Source organism: Propithecus coquereli, unplaced genomic scaffold, assembly GCF_000956105.1.
Source record: "Propithecus coquereli isolate 6110/MARCELLA unplaced genomic scaffold, Pcoq_1.0 Scaffold35, whole genome shotgun sequence".
NCBI lineage: Eukaryota > Metazoa > Chordata > Mammalia > Primates > Indriidae > Propithecus > Propithecus coquereli.
In genome coordinates, this window is record NW_012149174.1 from 8379088 (window position 1) to 8402373 (window position 23286).

General features: G+C 36.8%; 1 protein-coding gene across 1 annotated transcript in view; it reads left to right on the plus strand.

Moving 5' to 3' along the window:
- Positions 1-366: 366 nt before the first annotated feature.
- Positions 367-23286, plus strand: part of ITGA4 (integrin, alpha 4 (antigen CD49D, alpha 4 subunit of VLA-4 receptor)) — a 90513-nt gene continuing 67593 nt past the window's right edge. Inside the window, exons 1-9 of the mRNA XM_012651138.1 lie at positions 367-798; positions 1154-1275; positions 15564-15670; positions 15763-15892; positions 19026-19093; positions 20397-20526; positions 21845-21930; positions 22620-22682; positions 22773-22910. Coding sequence (XP_012506592.1) covers positions 602-798; positions 1154-1275; positions 15564-15670; positions 15763-15892; positions 19026-19093; positions 20397-20526; positions 21845-21930; positions 22620-22682; positions 22773-22910 — 1041 coding nt within the window. The 5' untranslated portion in view covers positions 367-601. The remainder of the gene's footprint in view (positions 799-1153; positions 1276-15563; positions 15671-15762; positions 15893-19025; positions 19094-20396; positions 20527-21844; positions 21931-22619; positions 22683-22772; positions 22911-23286) is intronic.

A 23286-nucleotide genomic window follows, 5' to 3' on the forward strand; every position in this document is an offset into this window, starting at 1 on the left:
ATTGTTGTTAATTATCAACTAAAGAACTAGACGGTTCCCGCAGTAGTCCGCGTCCCTGGGTCTGTGGCTGGCCGCGGAGGTTGGGGCCACAGGGCATCGCGTCCAGGCCCCCACCGCGGTTACAAGGGGAAGCCTCGTTCCGCCTCCAGGTCCAGTCCCGCTGCGCCCCTGGAGCCTCGGGCCATCCCGCGCTCTGCGGGCGGGGAGGCCGGGCCGGGCCGCGCGTCCTGCGCAGCTGAGGTCCCCCAGCGCCCCCTACAGCCGCACGCGGGGGGAGACGGAGCCCGGCCCTGCTCCTTCGCACCACGCCCGGGACCCCACCCAGCGGCCAGCGCCCCGGGACCGCACGAACACCCGCACCTCCCGGCCGCAGAATCGGGGCGTGGGGACCGGCGGGCGCGCGGCATCCCAGGCCGCCCGGATCGCTCCGCCCGCGGCTGGGGACTTCCCCTCCCCCCCTCCCTGCTTTCGTCTCGCCAGCCGGGGCCGGACACACTGCGCCTCATCTCTTGGGGCGCTCTTCCCCCTTGGCCAGCCGTCGCGTGCCGTGCAACTTTGGGGCAGTGGCCGTTTGGTGTTGAATGTTCCCCACGGAGAGCGCATGGCTGGAGAAGCGACGCGCGGCCCCCGCCCCAGAGGGGCCGCTGTCCGGAAGGCGGTGATGCTGTTGCTGTGCCTGGGGGTCCCGACCGGACGCACCTACAACGTGGACACCCGGAGCGCGCTGCTTTACCAGGGCCCCCCGAACACGCTGTTCGGCTACTCGGTCGTGCTGCACAGCCACGGGGAGCACCGATGGTGAGTGCAGTCGGACTCCGGCGCTGGGATCTCGGAGTGGCGTGAGAACGGCGCCCCAGGGATTCCCTGCCCGGTTCAAACTTTCCTCTCCCTGGAGAGTGCAGAAGGGAACCGCTGCGACAGCCAGCTCGCTGGAGATCTCCCCGGGAAACTAACGCATATGGGGGTGGCAGCTCCTGGTGTTCTCTGGGGCAAGGCCCTGACACTGTCAGAGGTGGCCGGCCGGGTGCGGGGGTGGCGAGGGGCGGAGGGGGTGGGGAAGGTGCCCCGCTGCCAACTGCACGTTGGTCGAGACGGGGAGTTCAGTGGGCAGCGCAGCTCACGTCTGAGCGCAAGTGCACGTTTGTCGCTTTAGGCTCGTAGTGGGGGCGCCCACTGCCAACTGGCTCGCCAACGCTTCAGTGGTCAATCCCGGGGCGATTTACAGATGCAGGATTGGAAAGAATCCAGGCCGGACGTGCGAACAGCTCCAGCTGGGTGAGTTGGGTCTGGGACCAAGAATTAGTTACCCCCTCACTCCCGCTTGCGGACCCCACCGTAGGACAAGACCTGGAAAAACTCGTGTCGCCTGTTACTTCTAGTTTAAAGCGTACGGAGTTTCAGTTTTAACTCCACACCATTTTCTCTTAATATAAAAGGGTCCCTTTCTATCAATATTTTTCTCCCGTTTGTTTATGGCAATGATTGCACTCTGACAAAACTGTGCAGAGGGAAGTTGCTTATGATACCTTCTCTTCACTTTTCCCTCTCTCCCACCACGTGTAAAACACATTTTAAAGTCTCTCAGCATGTTAACGACAGAATCCAGCTAAGCCAAGATTTAAGAATTTTATTTCCATCTTTGACCTATCACCCTTGTTAAAGAACAGGCTAAGGGGCATATCAGGAATAGCAGTTGGAATTGATCCCATATCCTGTCATTTAGGCTAAGGGATTTTTTAAAAAATGATATAGTTTTAATAAGACTATGCAATGTAAAAGAAAAGCACAAGGAAAATTGGCATTTTCATTGTTAATATAGTTAACATGAGGCTTAACGTATAACTTTTCATTCCCAAAACTCTGTTAAATGGGTCCATCTTTTTGCAGTCATTTTTTAAATGTTTGTTCTTAGACTTGTGATGACTTGAAAAATGTGTACTGATGGGGGAGGGGAGAAGTTTCATGTTTCAAAGCCAAAAGCAAATTTTTTGCACACAGACAAGTGGGGGAAGAAAGGGGAACTAACGTTAATCCAGACCTATCTTGTTCCAAATAGCGTTGGGCAGTGCTATACATACTGCTTATTTTTTTTCCCCTCAAAGCAACCGTGAGTCATGGTTGACATTGTTCCTACTTTACATGTAAGGACTCTGACTCAGAGTTGCAAGTACCTTTTCTAAAGTTACTTAGCTAGTGAGAGGTAGGCGACACCCGAAGTCAAAGTCAGGTCTGTTTGGATGCAAAGTCTAAGCCCTTTCCTTCCATGTATGCATCTTCAATGCAAATAAAATTAAATGAAGGGTCCAATGTGTTTTCTGCTGAACTGCCAGATCATCTGCAAATGGTGAACAAAAGGTCACAATTGGTACTTTATTTTTGCTATAAATGGACTTTTGAAATTAGCTAGTTATTGCATCTTTAACTCCTTTTTCTTTTTATAGTAGTCTTTGCTTTTTTTTTTAAACTGTGAAGCTGCTTCCCTTCATTTGTTTATCTTTGCTATAAATGGACTTTTGAAATTAGCTAGTATTGCATCTTTAACTCCTTTTCCTTTTCATAGCAGTCTTTGTTTTTTTTTTTTTTTTAACTGTGAAGCTGGTTCCCTTTATTTGCATGAATTCAAATAGAGTGTGAACATAATGGAATTTTTACTTTTAACTCAGAGATCACCTGTATAAGTCCAGGAATTGTCTGTAGCTTGTACAGCCTCTTGTTGAGCCCCAGCCTCTTGTTGAGCATCCTCCATCCTAGCAGGCAGATTGGAATGCAGAAAATATTCACAAACCTATACATTTGGAATAATTTTGAAAAGCGTAATTTTCATTGCATGAGACAGTTGTGGGGTAAAGATTTAGGGAGTGGAGCAGACAACCTTGGTCTGCCTGGGGATCTTGGCAAGATCTCAGGAGGGAACAGTTTCATTTCTGTTGTCATCGTTTCCTGATCCATGACATTATAACTACTGGTATTTAGCACCTACTTCCTCTCTGGACTGGGACTGAATCTATTTCTGGATGTCTGTATTTAACTAGATAGATCATGTCATAATATTACATAAAATTTAAGATGATAATGCCTGTCAGTTGAAGGAAAACCTAAATCCTCTGGGTGTGTGGAGCATAGGAGTCGACTAAAGAAATATTCTCAGAAAAATGTGCACATAGTAGACCTGTAACAAACATGAATTAAATGAAGATTTGTTGGATGGATGAAAGAATAAAAGTAAAGAGAAATAAAGTAAAGGGAAAGTTGAGTGCTCTTACTCTTATTGAGTAAGAGCATTAATTAGAAATGACAAGCCAAAGTGATAGTTTTACATTTCAAAATCTGGTCAATACACAAAGTACTGACTGAGATGAAAGACAAAAAGGAAGACAAGATTCCTAGTCAATTAACTGATTAAAACATCGATAGCTGTCATAATAGCTTTGACTACTTGCCAAAGAGTTGACTAAGTTATTTCTCATGTAACATTCTAAAAAAAAAAAAAAGTATATCTTTTTTTCCTTAAACGAAGAAACTGCTCTGTTCAGAACTAATTCAGAAGTAACTTAAAGCTGTAAAATAGGAATTGAGGCTAAAGTCTAGAAAGAAAACACTGGAAGACAATAAATTGGTAACAAAGATATTTTAGGATTCTCAGGTTTATGGGCTATGTACTATTTTGTATCAAGAAGTTTCAAGGGTGTGTGTAAATATATATAAGCCATCTTATTGAAACTATTGAGTGTATGTGTGTGAGAGAAAGAAACTGTATAAAATAGCTTCAACTGTCCCATCTCAAATGTGATGACTCTAATGTTTGAAAAATGCTAGCTCAGTACCTAACACATAATAGACCAAATAATAGTTTCTTATCTCTATTTTCAACCTAAATCTAATATCTATATGTTATCTGTACTAATCAGGTTGAGGTTAATAAATAAGGACAATTAATAAACTAAGCCAAAAGTTTAAAAGTTAAATGTATTAATTAAAAAGTAACAGTTGACGTGAAACACAACAAAAAATATTTTGTCTCATCAAAAAAATGTAATAACTAAAGATTGAGCTATGATTGCCATGTTTATAAGGTGTCTTTGGAATAACTTTATTTGCTATCAAGAATATGAAAGTGCAGGGTGTCGTAAAATGGTGCCCATCCCCTACACAATTAAAAATATCCATATGTAAGTCTGTAGAATTTCAGATCAACAGTTGGTTCAGATAGACTCCTTCCCTCAAAAGAGGAGGTCAGTACTTCCCCTCCCCACCCCTCCCTACCCCACTCTTGTGGATAATGTTGTCACATACCATGCCATACTCACTGTAGCCATAATCAGAAGAGAGCAGCAAATGCCCATTTATCTAGAATGCCCAGGATGAGAAATGTTTAGAGGTAAGATACCTCTTTTAGTGAAGTGAATGACTGCAGAGGCCATATCGAGAAAGTTGCCTGGAGAGTACCACAGATGCTTTTCTGCCTGCATACAATTAGTCACCTTCCACATCTCTGCCTGCTTGAGAGGTGTCTCTGCTCTCATTTCCTGGCTACCAGAGGAAGGTAGTCTCCTCATCAGGAGGGCCCAGACCCAGACCTGCTCATGAAGACTCTGTCTGAGGAGACCATGGTGATTTCCATATATCCACTTAATCTTCCCCTTAGGCACTCTGTGTCCTTGAGGCTTGTTTAAAGGAAACTTTGTTGACAGATGGTTCTTGAATCAAGATCTCACAAGTAGTGACTCTGTTAATAGAGCTAAGCATAGTCCTTCTAGGGGTTACCAATATTCAAAGACTTAGAACATAATAAAATATATAAATGATTATCAAGTTATACAAAAAAAAGATAGTCTTCATTTGGTTATTCAAAAGCCACTCCATATATTTCCATTACTTTGGAATTACCACTGATAGCATTAGACACATGTATGCACACAGGCTCATGCACACTGCCATTCATCTGGATAATAGTATAAACTTACATGTTTACACCATCCAATTCAGGAGCCACTCAGCATGTGTGACTGTTGAACATATGAAATGTGGCTAGTCTGCAATGAGAGGTATTGTAAGTTACATACTGGATTTCAAAGACTTAGTACCAAAAAAACTCATTAATTTTAAAGATATTGATTACATACTGAAATAAATATTTTAAAATATTGTAATGAAGTAATATTTTGGATTTAATAAAATGTTAGAATTAATTTTACTTATTTTTTACTCTTTTAATATGACTACTATAAAATTGAAAATTTCATATGGGCTTGTATTACATTTCTATTGGACAGAACTGCTATAGAGAAACCTAAATTCCCTGTGTAAAATAATACTAACTTCTTAGCAGGTGCTTTCCCAGTAGCCATGTATAAAATGAATAAGACTTTCACTTTTCTTCTCCAGACCAAGTGTTCTATACTTACTGGGCCTTCAAGCTCCCTCCCTGCGCCTCTCTTTTTCTTCCTGGAAAAACCAATGACCCATTTCAAGTTAGTCACCATTACCCTTCTTTGAATTTCTTTCTGAAAATTATATTGCCTTAACCAGCCTCCTGGTTCATGATTACATAACCTATTGAAAGAGGTTGAGTATTGTATCATTAAACTGATGATTATCTAGGCCTTGGGTTTTTTTTATTTTTTTTTTATTTTTTAGAGTTTTTCTTTTTTTCTTTTTAGAGATGTGATCTCACTATGTTTTCCAGGCTGGTCTTGAATTCCTGGTCTCAAGTCATCCTCCTGGCTCAGCCTCCCAAAGTGCTGGGATTATAGGCCTGAGCTGCCATGCCTGGGCTCTAACCAGCACTTTTACTTGACTCACAGGAGTTGTTAGTTTAACATTAAGGGGCAAACGTCTCACTTGCTGAAACTTCAAATATGTTTTTCTTGATAACTTCCTTTTTTCATTTGTAATATGTTTTAAGTTGTAGTGAGATTGATGCAGATTGTTCATTTTAAGAAATCATCCCAGAATATAGGCTGTTATGCTACTTTTGCAGAAAATCAAGACAGAGAGCCTCATTAATGAACTATCAGGTTAACAGAAAGAAGTTCCCCGATTTCCAGCAATTTCCCAAACCTCATCTTCAAATTAAGTGGATGAGGTTTCCACCTGATCTCTAATTTGAGCGATGAGGCTTTCTAAATGCATTTTATTTTTTGCCTCAAGTTTACTTGGTCACTGAGTGATATACCTAGTGATCAAAGATATCTTAGCAACAGTTCTCAGGCCAGATATGGTGATCCATTATATATGTGGATCATGTATTCAGTCATTTATTGAGGGATGCCTAAGGGCCAGAACCTGGGCATAGAAAAGAAACATGCTCCTTGTCCCAAGGGATTTATAGTCTATAGGTTAGGTTATTACAGAAAAGTATGGTGGGCAGAGCTAATCTAGTTACGAGAGTAAGATGATATCTTCCTGAGGAATTGATGTTCAGGTGAGGAACTGAATAGTAACCAGGAGTTAGCCAGAGGCAGAGGCCATGGGAAAGCATGCTGGACAGAACAGTGTGTGTAAATACCCTGAAGCCTTTGAGGGCAAGGGACCTTTGCAGACCTGAAAGATGAGTACAGTTGGATTGTGGAGTATAAACTGGACAGTGGGTTGGAGAGGCAGGCAGGGATGATTTTGGTACAACATTGTAAGTATGAATTTATCCTAAGGTGTTTGAAGCTAGGTCATGACGAGATCAGATTTGTGCATTTGACAGATTCTTCTGGTTGAAGAGTAGTGAATGCTTTGGAGTAAATGGGTTAAGACTGAAGATAGTCAGTTGTGGGAAGATTTTGTTAGAATTTAGGCTACAGATTACAGATGCCTGTGCTAGAACAATGGCAGTGGGAATAGAGAAAAACACAGATTCTACAGATCTTTAGAAGATCTAGTCAACAGCAGTCGGTAATTATTGAATGAGAAAGATGAAGAAGAACCTTTCAAAGATGTTACCCAGGGTTCTGACTTGGGCTGCTGCCTAGATGATGGTGCAACGTACTGAGAAAGGGAAGAGCAGCAGGATTTCTGGCAAAATGATGAGTTTCATTGGCTTGAGGTTCCTGTGAGACATGGAAGTCAGTGTCCAGTAATCTGTTGGATCTGGTGGGCAGGAGAGAGATCTGTACTGGCAATTCAGAGACAAGAGTAATTGACATACAGATGATAATCAAAGCCATAGAGGTAAATGAGCTTAACCTGGGAACTCTTTAGGGTGAATAGATCAAAGGGTAGATTACTGAGGATTCCTGCAATTTGAGAAGTGGCTAGAATAGTACTGCTCAACTCTGGCTGCAACTTAAATTCTCCTGCAGATCTTTGAGAATACTGATTGAGGTGGCCCTATCCCAAACTAATAAAATCTCTGGAGTGGGTCTAGGTAGGGCATCGGGTGTTGCCAGAGGTCCCCAGATGATTCCAGTATTCATTCATGGTTGAGAACCACTGTAGAAGAAAAGAGGAGCCTGAGAAAAAGACAAAGGAGAAGACAAAGAGGTAGTAATAAAATCAGGTCAATGCGGCATGATAGAAGTCAGAGGAAGAGTGTGTCTTGAGAAGTTGTTGGCAGTGTTAAGTTGCCAAGACATCAAGCAAGATAAGAATTTATGGGTTTCATTGGGTTTAGAGAGAATCAGTTCATTAGTAATCTTGGTGAGGCAAGTTTGAATGTTGAAGCTAGACTACAGAGGGTTGAGAAGTGAGGAATGACAGCAAGTGACAACTCTTTTAACTAGGTTGTTCCTGCATTAATTCCATACATTTTATTGATTATTTATGTACTGGAAATACAAAGTTGAATGAGACATGGTTGAAGCCCTCAAAGAAATTAGTCTAGATGACAGGAGAAACAGGTAAACAGATAATTACACGATAATGTATTAAGAATGACAATAGAGACGTACACAGTGGCAAGAAGAAATGAATTGAGAGAGAAAGCTTCCTGCAGGAGTGAAACCTGAGTAGTGGAGCCAGTTCTGACCAGTTTTGAAGAGCACATGTAAGAACTCAATAAATGAGAAATGAATGGATACATTTTCCAGATTTGGGTGAAATCCTGTGGGGCTTGCTGAACATTTCAGCCTCATTCCGAGGGATCTAAGTCAGCCTTGGGTTCCAAAGCCTCCATTTACTGACACTGGGCAATCCAAACAATTACACCCACTCCTGAGATGGGGAGCTTGAAATTTATTGTATTTAAAAGCAGGGATTTTTAATTTTAAGAATAGCTGGAAACATCAAATTAGAACATGAGGATATTCTAATTGGACTTACAAGTGACAGGACTAGGCTCAGTAATGTTTGTTCTCAGTTTACCCCCAAGAATTTTAATAAATGATGAGAAATAATTTTATAGAAATTACATGAAATACTGTAATTCACAATGAATATGTTTAGAAATAGGAAGACTGTAGACTTAGCTTTTGAATCCCTTTTATGGGACTCCTTATGTGGAGTGGATTAGACATGTCATTTTAAAATCATTCTCTATGTAGAAGACAACCCTGGTCGATGTCTACCATCTGTTTGTGAAACCTTTTAGGCCAAGCTCAACCCAATACCATTCTTTGTCGTCTTGTGAAAGTTTTCTAGTAGTCATTAGAATATCATCATTTTGTCCTTCAGTTATTGTCTCCGCAACATCTAATTCTACCCTTTACATTCTGCCCAGAGACATGTCTTTTGATATTTGTAACTCATCTCAGTTTGACCCTGCATTGGTCAGGACAATGTGATAGATTCCTCACTGATTTTTATTTCTTGCACATATTTTTAAACTTTGCTATCTTCCTGATCTCCTTTAATTTTTTTTTCTTATGTGCATCTTACCCCATGAATTCCAAAGCCAAGCACAGAATTTCAATACTGACCACCAAGCAGATTTCCCTGGAGCTTTGTTTCTGTTCACATTTTTGTTTCGATCTTATTTCAGAGATAATATAAAATGGTACCCACACATTAGTGATAGTTTTTCAAATGAATTTTTAAGTCCAAGATATTAATTGAAAACCATGGAAGTACAGAATTTTTTCCCTTATTTTCTAATGTTGGAAGTTAATATATAATATTTTAGTAGTAGGTTATTTTAGAAATACAAGATTGTAGTGTAGAATTATTGATAATTTCAACATCTGGAATTAACATGGAAAAATACTAATCATAAATTATTGTACAGCAGCATAGCGTGGTGGTTGATAATCTGGTTTGAATCCTTTCCCCAAATATTAGAGGTGTGCCCTTAGGCAAGATGTTTAGTCTCCCCTGTTTCAGCTTCCTAATTCATAAAATTGGAATGATGATGATAATACCTACCTCATAGGGATGTTATAAAAATTAAATGAATTAATATGTGTTTACGTGTACTAAAACTACTTGGTACCTAGTAGATACATGATAATAATTGGAGAGTAACTTTCTCTCTTTAAATTATGCTCACTAAATATATCAGTTACAGTACATTTTTTGCTGTAGTTATTAAAAAGACTTGTGTAGGTTTTCTGCGAGATTTTGAAGAAGTTGGGGACCAAGGTCCTTGGTGGAGACCCTGAGCCTAGAATCAAGTTCAGAAGTTTCCTTGTTGTCTAGAGTTGTGAGTCCTAGTGATGACTCAGGATTAGCCCAGATTATAAAATTGCAACCCCAAAGTTTAGCACTGCTCTCTGGAGACATTAACCTGAATGTTGAACTCTCTTTCTATATATACTAGAATAGAATCAAATAAAATCGAAATAAAATAATAAGAGACTGAAATAGCTGGCTTTTTCAGTCCTATAATTATATGAACTATATCTCACATTAATTGAACATGATTGCTGCCCATTATCAGATTTTGATTAGGCAGTCTGAGAATATCACATTTAAATACAAGTGTTTCCAAAAAGAAATACTTCGAGAATGGTTTCTAAATTATATGTTTTGATATTTTGACTCTTTGGCTACTAGACTAGCTGGAGGAAAAGATTTTAGAAGTTTAGTACTTTCATGTCCTGTATCTCTTCGAAAACTTTGATATTTTGCTTTTTATTACCCAAAATTATTTTTATTGCTATGGAATTCATAAATGTCGCTATTATCTTTGGAAACATCGCCACCATGTTTAATTAGATGTGTGAGAAAAGTACATAGTTTAATATAATGTATTTTGTAGTAATTAAGGTTTGATAGGAAAAATTAAATGATGGGGTCATTTGGATTAGAGAGCTGAAGGCTGCTTATCAAATCTCACAGCACCGTGAGCGCCCTCTGCTGGCTCAGTCCAAATCAATGTAACGTAAGTACCCTGGGAAGCAGAAACATTGACCATTTATTGAACAGCTACTAGGTACCAGATAGTGTTTTACGCACAGGCATAAGTTTTCTTTAATCCTCATAGCCCTGCAATGGTGGGTTTTATAATATTGTCCTTTTTGAATTGATTTGCTCACTTTAATTCCACATGTTTTTCTAACATTTTGAATTTATGTGGATGAAGGAATTGTATAATTCACTCAGTAATTGTTGCTTCTATAAAAAAGATGAATAAATGACTCTTTATAAAACATATAATGGAACAATTTTTTAGGATAATTTAAGAAAAATTTTAGAGCAGAAGAGTTTGAAATTTATAGGACTCATCTTTTGCTGGAATAGAACTTCAACTTTAGAAAAAATTAATTGGTGGAAGGAAGTAAGGGCTTTCAGTATTTTTCTGAAACTTGAAATCATGTCATGAGTTTTGAAATATAAGTGTGTATGTTGTCTTCGTGGCCAGAAAGTCAGACTGAGGGCCCCAGTCAAATGTCTGAATTGATGGGGAAGCCACAGTATAGTGACGCAGGCAGATACAAACATTTCATTGCATTCAGAAGTCCCAGGCTTCCCCACCCACAAAGTGTTTCACATGAACGTCAACAAGTTATAGAAAGAAGAACTTAGAGTTGGACCTTTTCCCTCAGTTCTTCTTACATCAGTGGAAATGCCAAAATATTGAGAACTGATCCAAGTGGAGAAAAAGGCAGAGAGGGACCAAGTAAATGACATTTTTCTTGAACATTCGAAAGTTGACTATACAGTCTGTGGGCAGACTTGATATTTTACACATTTTCAGCTGAAAAACAGATTCAGAAAATGAAATCGATATCAGTTAATTCATATTTTTGAAATTTTTATAGCATTCTATTGTGTATGCTATAGAGTAGTGCAGAGTAACTTAGAGATTAATGTTATTTTTTAATTCTAATCTCTTCCATTTACCAGCCTCATGGGTTTAGGTAAGTTACTCAGTTTCTTTAAGACTCAATTTTCTCATCTTCTGCTATTACTGTGGGAATAGAATGAGTTAATGTGAGGATAAGGCTCCCAATGATGATGTGCCATATGGATTTTACGAAGGAGGTTGTATGCTGTGACGTATGTGCAGCTTAGTAATATGTTTAACTTAATCCTTAAAATAATAATGTCAACAGCAACTAACATTTGCGTGTTGTCTCTGCCAGGCTCTTGTCCAAGCACTTTACTCGTTTACTCCGCAATCCTTGCAGAAACCCTCTGAGATAGACATCTCCTGTGGGTTCCAGCTGATTCTCAGTCTTAAATCATCCTACTCACAAATCGCACACCATGTAAAGATCTTCAAACTTGCAAAGGCTGTTTTCCTTCAGACCGTCTGTTACTATCTTAAAACTTAAGGCAATAATATTTTGGAAGAGAAGTAGGGAAGAATCATAATGAAGGGAAAAGATCTCGCCAAAGCTTAGATCCCTGAGAGTTTGGTGAAAACTATGCAGTAGTGCACTCTAGTAAAGGATTTTTGTAGTTGTATATTTCAAAATTCCCTCCCACAGCAAATACGTATTGAGTTCCTGCCTACTGCATGGAAGGCACTGTTTTGATCTGTGGGAATGGCATTGTCAACAGAAGTCAATTTGCTGTCATGAAGGTGACATACTAGAAAAAATATCTAATCTTCCATAGTCCCTGTCACATTTTTGGCATTGGAGCAATGACACTAAAACTGGTGATATGAATAACAAAAGGCGGGGAAGTAAAGAGTGTACCTCTCTATTTGGCTTTGTACTTACGTTCTTTATTTTCACTCATCAAAATTACTGTGTGTTCATATTTACATACATATTTGTATATACTGATAAAAATCATTAGGCGGAAATAAAAAACAAAAGTATTAATAGTAAGCATATATTTTTATATTTTCTTTTCCAAATGAAAATAAGAAGAGGAAGATGGGCTTAATTTTTAGAATAAGGGGGATGGTTTTTATGTGGCTTTGTTTTTTTAATGTCTACTGGGAGAATGCATTCAACTGTGTTAAGAATTAGTCATTCTAGTTGTATAAAGGCATGGAAAATTATCACGTTAATTTCTGCTGACCTCTTTTATGTTAAACCGTGTAAAGTACTTTTTCAATTATGGAGCTGATTTGATTTACTAAGAGTTTAGGTTAGTAATGTATGAGCTGAATTGAAAACCGGATTCTAAATCATTTCAGCATGACATTTGGATAAAATATAAAAATAATCTGAGTTTATTTATGGTGTTCTGTCAGGGAAATTCATGAGAATTAGGTTTCTCATGACAGTTCTCATAATCATCATTTTTGACCAAATTAGAAATACTGTATTTTTCCATGAAGAAAATTTGCTTGACATTTGATATTCTATTTCAATACCTAGCTGAAATCAAGGGGAGCAAAAAGATATTACTATTATTTTTAAAACTGTAGGTTTTTTCAAATATGATATACAGTACAGGAAAAGGCATAACAATCTACAATGTAGAGCAGTTGTTCACAAGCCCAGCTGTAAACTACAACTTACCTGGGAACCTTTTAAAAAAATCTGATGCCTTGGTCTCAACCCAGCTATGTCAAATCTGAACCTCTGGCGGTGGGGCTCAGGTGTTGGTATTTGTTTACAACTCCCTTGGGTTGATCCTAATGTCCAATCATGGCTGAGTACCACGTGGTAAAGGAGTGGCCTTGGGAGCTTGCAAGGTTAAGAGAGAAAAGCCTTGGAGAAGGCCCTGAACGTAAGCTGACGATGTGAAGGTCTGACCTCTTCTACCAAGATTCTGCAGCACTACAGAAGAAAAAGAGATAAGTTTCCAGAATTAAAAAAGAAAAAAGGACTCAGAAGAGTAGTGGGGACTTACAGGATGTTCTTTGAACTGTTCCTAGCTTGTCACCTCACCAGTACTTGAAAGTACCTTGGTATTATTGTTGCTATTGGAGACTGCCTCTATGGTAGAAGCAGTGTTAAGAAGTGAAAAGGAGAAACATATCTAAATGTGAGTATATGTGTTTGCTGCCTTATTAGGATTATTTTTCCTTTTGTAGAAGAGTGATTTTTTTCATGACTTTATGAGTTTTCTTTTTGGCTATACATTCATCCTTTTTGACACACATTTTGAATTAAGATATGTCATACAAATAGAAGATGCTTAGTCAAACCACAATCGAAGTTTGAATTGCTTTTTATTTATTGACCTTTCCATTTTCAGCACACATTTCTGGGTTGTGTGTTGGGGGTGGGATGATGACAAACACGATAAAGTCTTGGCCAGGATGAATGAGGTCACTATTTACTCATCTTTGGAAGTAGGCCAGGATAGTTGTAAACAAACAAATGTAGTTAACAGAAATGAAAATCCTTCTTCCTGTAGGATATTAATTAATTTCAGTGTAATTTCCTCTAGCAATCACATCCTGTGTGTCTGAGCAACTTCAGGTAGACCAAATCTACCATTTATCATCAATTTTTGACAGTGAAAAAATAACTGGTGATATTAGTGAAAAGCCAAACTGAAACCTAAAATTTATTGTTTGCCATTCTATTTCACTTCAGTTTTGTTGGCTTGGCATTATGTAGCCAAAATAACAGCTCCCTATGTTAGACCTTACCCACCACCTCCCACAGTATACTTTTTTCCCCCTTCTTTCTGTGTACCCCTCTCTTTTCCTCTCATTCCTTCCCCCCTTCTTTCCTTCCTTCATTTTAACACGGAGATCTTATGTGTCTGCCTCGACCATCCATTATCAAGGATTGGTCCGCAGCAAGAATCCTTTCCCATTCCAATAGTAGATGTTGCCTATTCACCCCAGCATTCTTTCTCCAGACCTTTCAGTCTAGCCCTGTAGGAAGTCATTGCCAGTTAGTGGGAGTTTTCATTATTCTACATGAAGGCTGGCCAGAAAAACATTATCCACATTGCATTGCAACAGTGTTCCTGACCATAAGAACCACTGGGGAAGTCACGGCCTCACCTGGACCTACTGAATCCATCTCCAGAGGAGGGGCTAGAACATTTTCTTCAGCTGCAATTAAGAGTTTTGTTCTACCCAAATGCCATTTTGGAGGACAAACAAATATATATGCAAACATCTTCCCACACTTCTTAAACAAAATCTACCCAGGAGATTTAGTGCAAATAATTTCGTTCCCAAAATATTAACCTTACCTATAAAAGCATTTTAAGTTTGCCCAGGAAGCTGTATCTAGTGGTCAAGTTATAGGAGGAGACAAATTCCCTAATGATATAGAGAATAGTGACCACAAATGTATGAAAACTTGGTACCTAGTAACCAATGTTTGAAATGAAGCAAACAAACCCAAGTTCCACATCCTTACCCAATCAGACTGATGCTAATGTACTTCTCTGCCACTGGAATTAAGCACAGATGGAATAGAATTGTCAAGTGCCAATTGAAGAGGGTGAAAATAAAGACAACAAAAAGAATCTTACGCTGTAGCTCATTCTCCCCCGAATTCACTTATTTGAAATCCCTTAGATACAGGATTTTAATAGAATCCCAGCTATAAAGCAAAGGATTTATGCTAACAAAAGAAAAAAAATCACTGAAGATTACTTTGTATTGTACAAAGTACTATATTTCACATTTTATTTATATTTGACTTTCTGGCTATTTACGCATTTGCCAGATTGCTTATTGACGTTTTTTATTTGCTACTGAAATAATCTGGTTTTCCAAGTCATTTTATCTTTGTTGAAAACGTGGGTCACATTCCACTAAATGTAGAACATAGGGCAGTTTATTGTAAATGCTGTGCGTTATTAGTATGCTAATTCTATGTTCCACTTTCTGCATGCTCAGTCATCACCTTCCAGCTCCAATAAACTGTGCCTTAATTGGTGAGACTGTATTGTAGTGTTTCTAAATGCCTCAATACAAGAAACATGTTAAAAAGCTCTGATGATGTTGCTTACATTGCTAAATAAATGGTAAATTATTTTCCAAGCATTAGACAGTGCAGTTGTATTTGCACAGCCTATGTTGGTTTTAACTGGTCTTCCTCACTCTAGTCATGTTGGTTAGCCATCTCCTATATCACTGAACCTGTCTCTTCGTGGTGCTACCAGTTGGAGGTCATTTCCACAAATGAAAATCGCCTTGTATGAGAGAATAAGGATACTGGCACAGAGTAACTCACATTTACCCCATGTTATACACTGAATATAAGGTGATAGTGAAGGAAAAGCATTGGGGGTGAGCATGCATATTTGCTTTCTCTGCTTTTGCAGAATAATATTGTTTTCAGGATAACTGATGGTACAATTATTTTCAAATGCTGCAGGTAGCCCTACTGGAGACCCTTGTGGGAAGACTTGTTTGGAAGAGAGAGACAATCAGTGGTTGGGGGTCACACTTGCCAGACAGCCAGGAGAAAATGGGTCCATCGTGGTAGGTATTGGAATTGATCCACTGATCCATCGTGAAATTAGATATCCTGGGTGGAACTTTCACATCATTTGGTCTACTTTTATTTTATTCAGACTTGTGGGCATAGATGGAAAAATATATTTTACATAAAGAATGAAAATAAGCTCCCTACTGGCGTTTGCTATGGAATGCCCTCTGATTTACGAACAGAACTGAGTAGAAGAATATCTCCATGTTATCAAGGTAAGGCATGATTTTGATATTAACTAGACCCAGAGAAATAAGCGAATACTTTGTTTTTTTGATTTTCAAGTTTGGATGTTTGGATAGGAAGAGCTTCAAAGTGGCTATATTCTTTTTAACTACTCAAAGCATCCCTTCCTTTTCTTTCTTTACCCAATTGCAGGAGCATTAATTTTCATAAATGTACTTTGTGCTATAAAAATTCTACAGTTTAATTTGAATAATCCTGGAATCTAATTGGTAATTACCCACTTTTGCATTAAATTTACTTTCTATTTGGTATAAGTGGGTCTAATGCCCAGTAATTATAGGACACTTAAAATCATAAAATTATATTGAAAATCTAGTGTAAAAGAAAAAGACTGTTTAGGTTTCTTGCTTTATTTTTATCTTCTAAGAGTACTCAGAATCAGAGTATAAGTGTAAGCAAATCTTTCACTCTTTTTTTCCCTAATTCACGTGTATTCCTTGAAACAGGAAGACATTGGTATCTCAAGTTTAAAGTCTTTCCCATGGAAATTCTATGCTATAGGTAGCATCAGCATGTATAGAGATAGGACATAAACTGAAGTGAGCAAAGTTAGGGGTGAATGTCAATAGGGCATTTAAAATGATAATCTTCAACAAAACTAAAATTCTAAAAATGTTTCTTTAGAAAACTAAGAAACATACATGAATGCCAATTTCTAATTTTTCCAACTCCAGCTTCCCCTTAAAAAAAAAAAAAAAAACCCAGAATCTAAAGAAAAATTTTATTAGCTATAAAAACTCTGGCCAAGTATTCGAATTCAATTATTGACTAATAATATTGGGGTCTTTTGTCCATGGTATTTGTTGTTACAGAGAAGCTTATATCACATGTATTTCTATTTTGCCTTTGGATGCCAGGAAGATAAAAGGTAAATGTTAAATTCTCAATTGCAGTAAAACTCAGTCCAGGTTTCTGTAAATTTTATCATCCTCTTTCCTAATAGTTTATGGTTTATACTTTAAAACATTTCACTGTAGAGTTTTTATTTCTGCTCAGATATACCTTGCCACATTCTATACAAAAATCAGGGTGGCATAAACCTAGACATGCCTAAAATTATAAAATATAGGATCAAGTAAGATATAAAAAGGAGTGAAAACTCATGACAGAAAATAGTAATTATAAACAACTTAGCAATTTAAGTTTTCTGGTTGGCAAAACCAAAGAGAAGCTTTCCTCATTCTTATTTTCACAGAGGTTTACATATGTCAGTTCTTCATAAGAAGTAAAGCTATGTCTCCTTAGTAAGTTTCAAAAGTATTCATTTGTGGGACTTTGTAATAAAAGACCCTCCATCTCCATGCAGATCTTGATTCAGTCTGTATTTTAAGCTGGGTAAAATCTAGGAAAGGATACTCTCTTCAATAAAGGGTGATGGGAAAATTGAATTATCCACATGCAAAAGAATGAAATTGAAATCTTACACCATATACAAAAATCAACTCAAAATGTATTAAAGACAAACATAAGACCTGAAATCACAAAACTCCTAGAAGAAAACATAGGGGAAGAACTCCTTGACATTGGCTGGGCGATGATGTTTTGGATATCATGCCAAAAGCTTGGGCAACAAAAACAAAAATAATCAAGTGAAACTGCATTAAAATAAAAAGCTTCTGCACGGCAAAGAGAACAGAGTGAAAGAGACAACCTATGGAGTGAGAGAAAATATTTGCAAACCATACATCTGATAAAGGGTTAATATCTAAAATATATATAAGGAACTCACTAACTCAGTTGCAAAAAACCCCAAATAACCTGATTTAAAAATGGACAAAAGACCAGAATATCTTTCTTTCCAAAGAAGGCCTCAAAATGGCCAATAGATATATGAAAAGTTTCTCAACATCATTAATCATCAGGGAAATGCAAATCGTAAACCACAATGAAATATCACTTCACACCCCTTAGAGTGGTTATTATAAAAAAGATGAGATAGCAAGTGTTGGTAAAGATGCAGAGAAATTGGAGCCCTTTCACGGTATTGGTACAATTATTATGGAAAACAGTATGGAGCTTCCTCAAAATATTAAAAAATAGAACTACCATATGATCCAGCAATTCTTCTTCTGGATATGTTCCCAAAGGAAATGAAATTGGTAGCACATAGAGATATCTGTGTTACCATGTTCATTGCAGCATCATTCACAATTGCCAAGATATGGAAATAATCCGTGTCTGTAGACAGATGAATGGGTAAGGAATTGTGTGTGTGTCTGGGGGTATGTACATGTATATGTTAATAATATGTATATATTAATATATTTATAATATGTGTATGTTAATAATAATAATACACAATGGAACATTACTCAGCCTTTAAAAAGGAAATCCTGTCATTTGTGACAACATAGATGAATGCCAGCGGAGGACACTATGTTAAGTGAAATAAGCCAGACACAGAAGGACAAATACTGTATAATCTCACTTATATTTGGAATCTAAAAATGTCAAATACATAGAGTATAAAGGAGGTTAACAGGAGCAGGAAGGGAATTGGGAAGGGGAAATGTTGGTCAAACAGTGCAAAGTTGCAGTGATGTAGGATGAGTAAGTCTAGAGATCTAATGTACAGCATGAAGACTATAGCTAATAATATATTGCGTACTGGACATTTTCAAAGCAAGTAGATTTAGGGTGCTCTTACCATACACAAAGGTCACTGTCAGGAGTTGGGTATGTTAATTTGCTTGAGTGTAGTAATCATTTCATTATGTAGGAAAATATGTATATATGTGTGTATATATATCTCTATCAAAATGATGTACACCTTAAATATATGCAACGAAAAGAAGATATGGATTCAAAGACACAAATCCTACCTCTTACATACTCATTTGACAAATTTTTGAGTGTTGCATGTTCTTCCTATGAAGAGGAGGCAGAAGATTTTTTTATTGCCATTTCACAGGAATATTTTGAAGATTAATATGGAAAAGATTTGTATTCTTAAATTGTATCAAAGTTACTATTTTTTCAATGAGAGTGCAAAATAGAGACCTTAAAAGGCTTATTTGTAAGGATTTGTTAGAAAAGCAAATTATGGAGATTATGTCTTTATTTTAAAATGAAATTCTGAATTGTTTTTATATTCCATTTTAGATTTTGTGAGAAAATTTGGAGAAAATTTTGCATCATGTCAAGCTGGAATATCCAGTTTTTACACAGAGGTAATAGTTCAAAAAGTAGTTGCTATGAATATTTACAGATAGAACCTAAATTATTCTGAAGGCTTTAAGACTAATGTTATGCTTTAAAGTAAAAATTATGTAACATCTGCATAATGTCTCTTAAATTTCTGAGTATTACAGCTTAATTTTTGCCACTCAATATTCCACATATATTTTGAGAAAATATTATTTAGCAGTCTGTGCAACATAAGACCAACTAAAGTCTATACTAAAGAATATTGCTTCCATCGAAAATTTAATGAAAATCAAAAGGAGATATAGTTAATTGTTAGGTATTGAAAATATCAATCCAAGTATGTTATTTTTAGTTACTAATTACAGGAGAAAGGAAGCATCCGAATCCACATTTTCCATTAACATTATGATAATTGGGATATTTAAGAACTTGATATCCTCCTAAATCAGATATACGGTATTCCCAAGTTCTCTTTTCTCACGCTCCAGCGTACACTATGAAAGGTCACAGTTAAACACAATCCCTAAATCTCCCAGATTCTCTTAAAAGCTCATTATGAATTTGTGAATGTTTTTCGTGGAAATCAAGCTGTATTGAGTGTTAACAATTTCTGTAAATATTAACTATTATATTTAAAAATGTTTACAATACTTTCTTTAGTTTCTATATAAATTGACCTGTTTTTTAAAGTTCAGGATTGTTTAGGAAATATAGAAATATTTAAATAGGCTTGACTGCTGAAAGTGTTGATACTGTACCAGACAAGGGCATGCTCATTCCGACATTCCTTCTGTTTCCTTCTCTAAAATTCCTGTTTGTAGTAAAATATGCCCCAAATTTCATTGGACTTTTTTATTGTTGTTGTTGTTAAGCTAACATTGTTACATAAACTGGTCAATGGTTTTTTGCAAATTGAAATAAATTAAGCCCACTTTTTACTCTCTGGCAACACACATTATCTCTGTAATGAGCACTAATGAATTACCCATATACGATTTTCTTTAATAGAAATCACATTGCCTTTCTCCTAAAAGCTTACTCTAATGTTTAATGATTCTATCTTCAACTTTTAAAATCCACTGATAAATGTGAAATAGATTTTCAGCATTTCTTCTATGAAATTCTGCTTTTAGGTAGAAATACATCAGTCAGCTTCTCTGGCTTTTTTTCTGCTATGTTTTTAACTTCATAAAATGCTCATAATTCAGAAATTTATTATGGTAATGTAGTCTCTTCACTATTTACTTAAAATGTTATATGTCTGGAGAAAGTTTTAAGGTGGTAAGATTTAACTTTTAAGTGATGACTTTTTTTTTTTCCTTACAGGATGTAATTGTGATGGGAGCCCCAGGATCGTCTTATTGGACAGGCTCTCTTTTTGTTTACAATATAACCACAAATAAATACAAGGCTTTCGCGAACAATCACAATCCAGTAAAATATGGAAGTTATTTAGGTATTATAAAAACTGACAAACTCAAATTATCTCTGCTTTACAGATACTGGTACTATAATGATAAATAAGGGAAATTGTATTTTCAAAAGGTCTAAGTGGCCAGTGGTAATTAAAAAGAAAGTTCAAAAACTGCCACTTAAAAGATATGAACTTTTAGTTGACTTAATATTTTACATTTACATATGTGACTATCATCGGCAATATATTAATATAATTATTTGACTAGAACTCCTAGTTTAGTTTACTCTTTGCAGTTCACTTTAGGAAATGTTTATAAGCTTGCATCTTTATGCAGTCAACTTATTATTGTATACACAGACTCTATTGAATGCTTACCACATGCCAGGAACTTTTTAAAAGAACTTCACATGAATTAATTCATTTGAACATGTATGAGTAAGTATAGTGTCTTAAAGGACCAACTGAAAGCCAGTGGGGACAGCATTCTAGAGAAGGGGTAACATTATGAAGCATATGGGTCTAAAAATGGCTCGTTGACCTTTGCCCCATAACTTCTGAGAATATTTCCCAGAGCTTAACTATTTTTATCCTCTTCCTCCTCCTCATTATCGTCATCTCATATGTCAGCAGTAGGATACTTTATCATCTATATTTCTACAGAAATACAAAATTTCCTGGCATTAATTCCCATCACAAGAAAATAAATGCTTTTCCTATTATACAAAATACAGCTTTCTTTAAACTGTATATGCTTCAAATGTGAGCATCTTATACTCAGAAATAATTATAAAGCAATATTTTTTTCCATTCAAACAGAATTCACTTTCAAGCAGAGGAATTCATTTACCATTCAACATTTTCTTGTTTATGATTGACAAATGTCTTAAAGTATTATAAGAAATATAATTTGCTATGCCTTTTATCACCTAAAATATATTTTACTTTTGTTATCATAAAGTCATCACAATAAATAGACTTTATGGCAAAGAAGTTGAACTTTAGGATGATTTTTATTTAAAGTTTAGAATTTATATTTTATATACTCTAAAATATTTGTTTTGTAATCCCTAGAAGCTGATTACTGATACTACACAGGGAATAAACAGATGTAAAGATGCTGTTTTCAATTTCTAGGACTTGGAAATATAAACCACGTGATTAGTTTCATAACACATACATCAAAATTGCTTAAAACATGTAATAAATGACCAATTTTGAGTATTGCTGTGCTAAATATTAAAATTCTGCTTAATGTAGTCATTTTGAATTCAGTCTAATTTAATTCTATGTGTAGATTTATGATATATTTTACCCATTGTAAATAATGATTCTCGGACTTTTCTCCCTTTTCTTGAAGGCTATTCAGTTGGAGCTGGTCACTTTCGGAGCCAGCATACTACTGAAGTGGTTGGAGGAGCTCCTCAATATGAACAAATTGGCAAAGTGAGAATTACATTTTTGTGCTTATTTCTTCACAAAGGTTCAAGTAAATTGCATGAATAAGATCTTAAAGGAAAAACTGCAGATTTTCTAAGGAATGAAAGATTAGAAATGATGACCAGTATATCGCATTCAGTGGAATTAGTGAAAGATTTATGATTTTAGGAGAAATGTAGCACAAAAGCTTTCAGGAAAATAATATAAGTCAAATGAGGCCTTTCTTTATTATAAGTAAATTGTTTGTAAAATAGAATTATCTAAAGATGTCCAGGGAATACATGTACTATATGTAACAGTTTTATAGCCAAAAAGAAATTGAGCCACTTAGGTATTGTGGTAAGACTAGAAGGAAGGAAATGTTGTTTCTGGTTCTAGTTATTGCCACATTGCTATGTGAATGTTGGTCCTTCAATTTCTCTGAACCATAATTTTGAAAAGTGAAGCAAACAGCACTCTCTGTGCCCTCTCTACGAGATCAATGAGATAATTCCTGAGAAGTTAGTTTTGCAAGTAAGGCATATTAATGTAGCAGTGGATCCCTAAACCCTTTGTACCAGTCTTAAAAAGATATTTTGACATTTGAATAATTACAAATTATAAAAATTGATGTTTTGATCAAATTGAAATAAGTTGTTTTTTTAAAAAAAATCTGATAGCAATCTACCCTTTTCTAATTCTTTCCCCAATTACAGGCATATATATTCAGCATTGATGAAAAAGAACTAAATATCTTACATGAAATGAAAGGTAAAAAGGTAATATGTCTCTACCTTTGGTATGCTGAGGACTTTTGTGAGTAGCCCTGCCTTTTTCTCAATGATTGGATCTGGTTTGCTTTGGGACAGCTTGGCTCATATTTTGGAGCTTCTGTGTGTGCTGTGGACCTCAACGCAGATGGCTTCTCAGATCTACTTGTGGGAGCTCCCATGCAGAGCACCATCAGGGAGGAGGGAAGAGTGTATGTGTATATCAACTCCGGCTCGGTATGTCCAATCACCCGCAAACTGGAAGCCATTTATGAAATTATGATCAAAACTGACGTTCTTATTCCAGAGTTCTGAGGCTATAGATTCTTAGGTTTATTTTACTGGCAAAAGGGAAACTTCCAATATTGTACTGATGCTCTACAAGTGAAATAGAACATGATGATAAAAGGTCACTATCCTCCCGTTTTGATATGCCAGAAGTTTGAGATAAAGTGTTATGGAGTTTTTCTAGTCATAGGTTGTTTGTGTTCACTCTTGTAGTTGAAAGTTATTTTAGTTTTATTTTGATACACATCTAATTTGAAAGAATAATTTTTATACATCGTTCAAAATGTAGATTTCTTAATAGTTCTATAGGTAAGGTCCTTATATA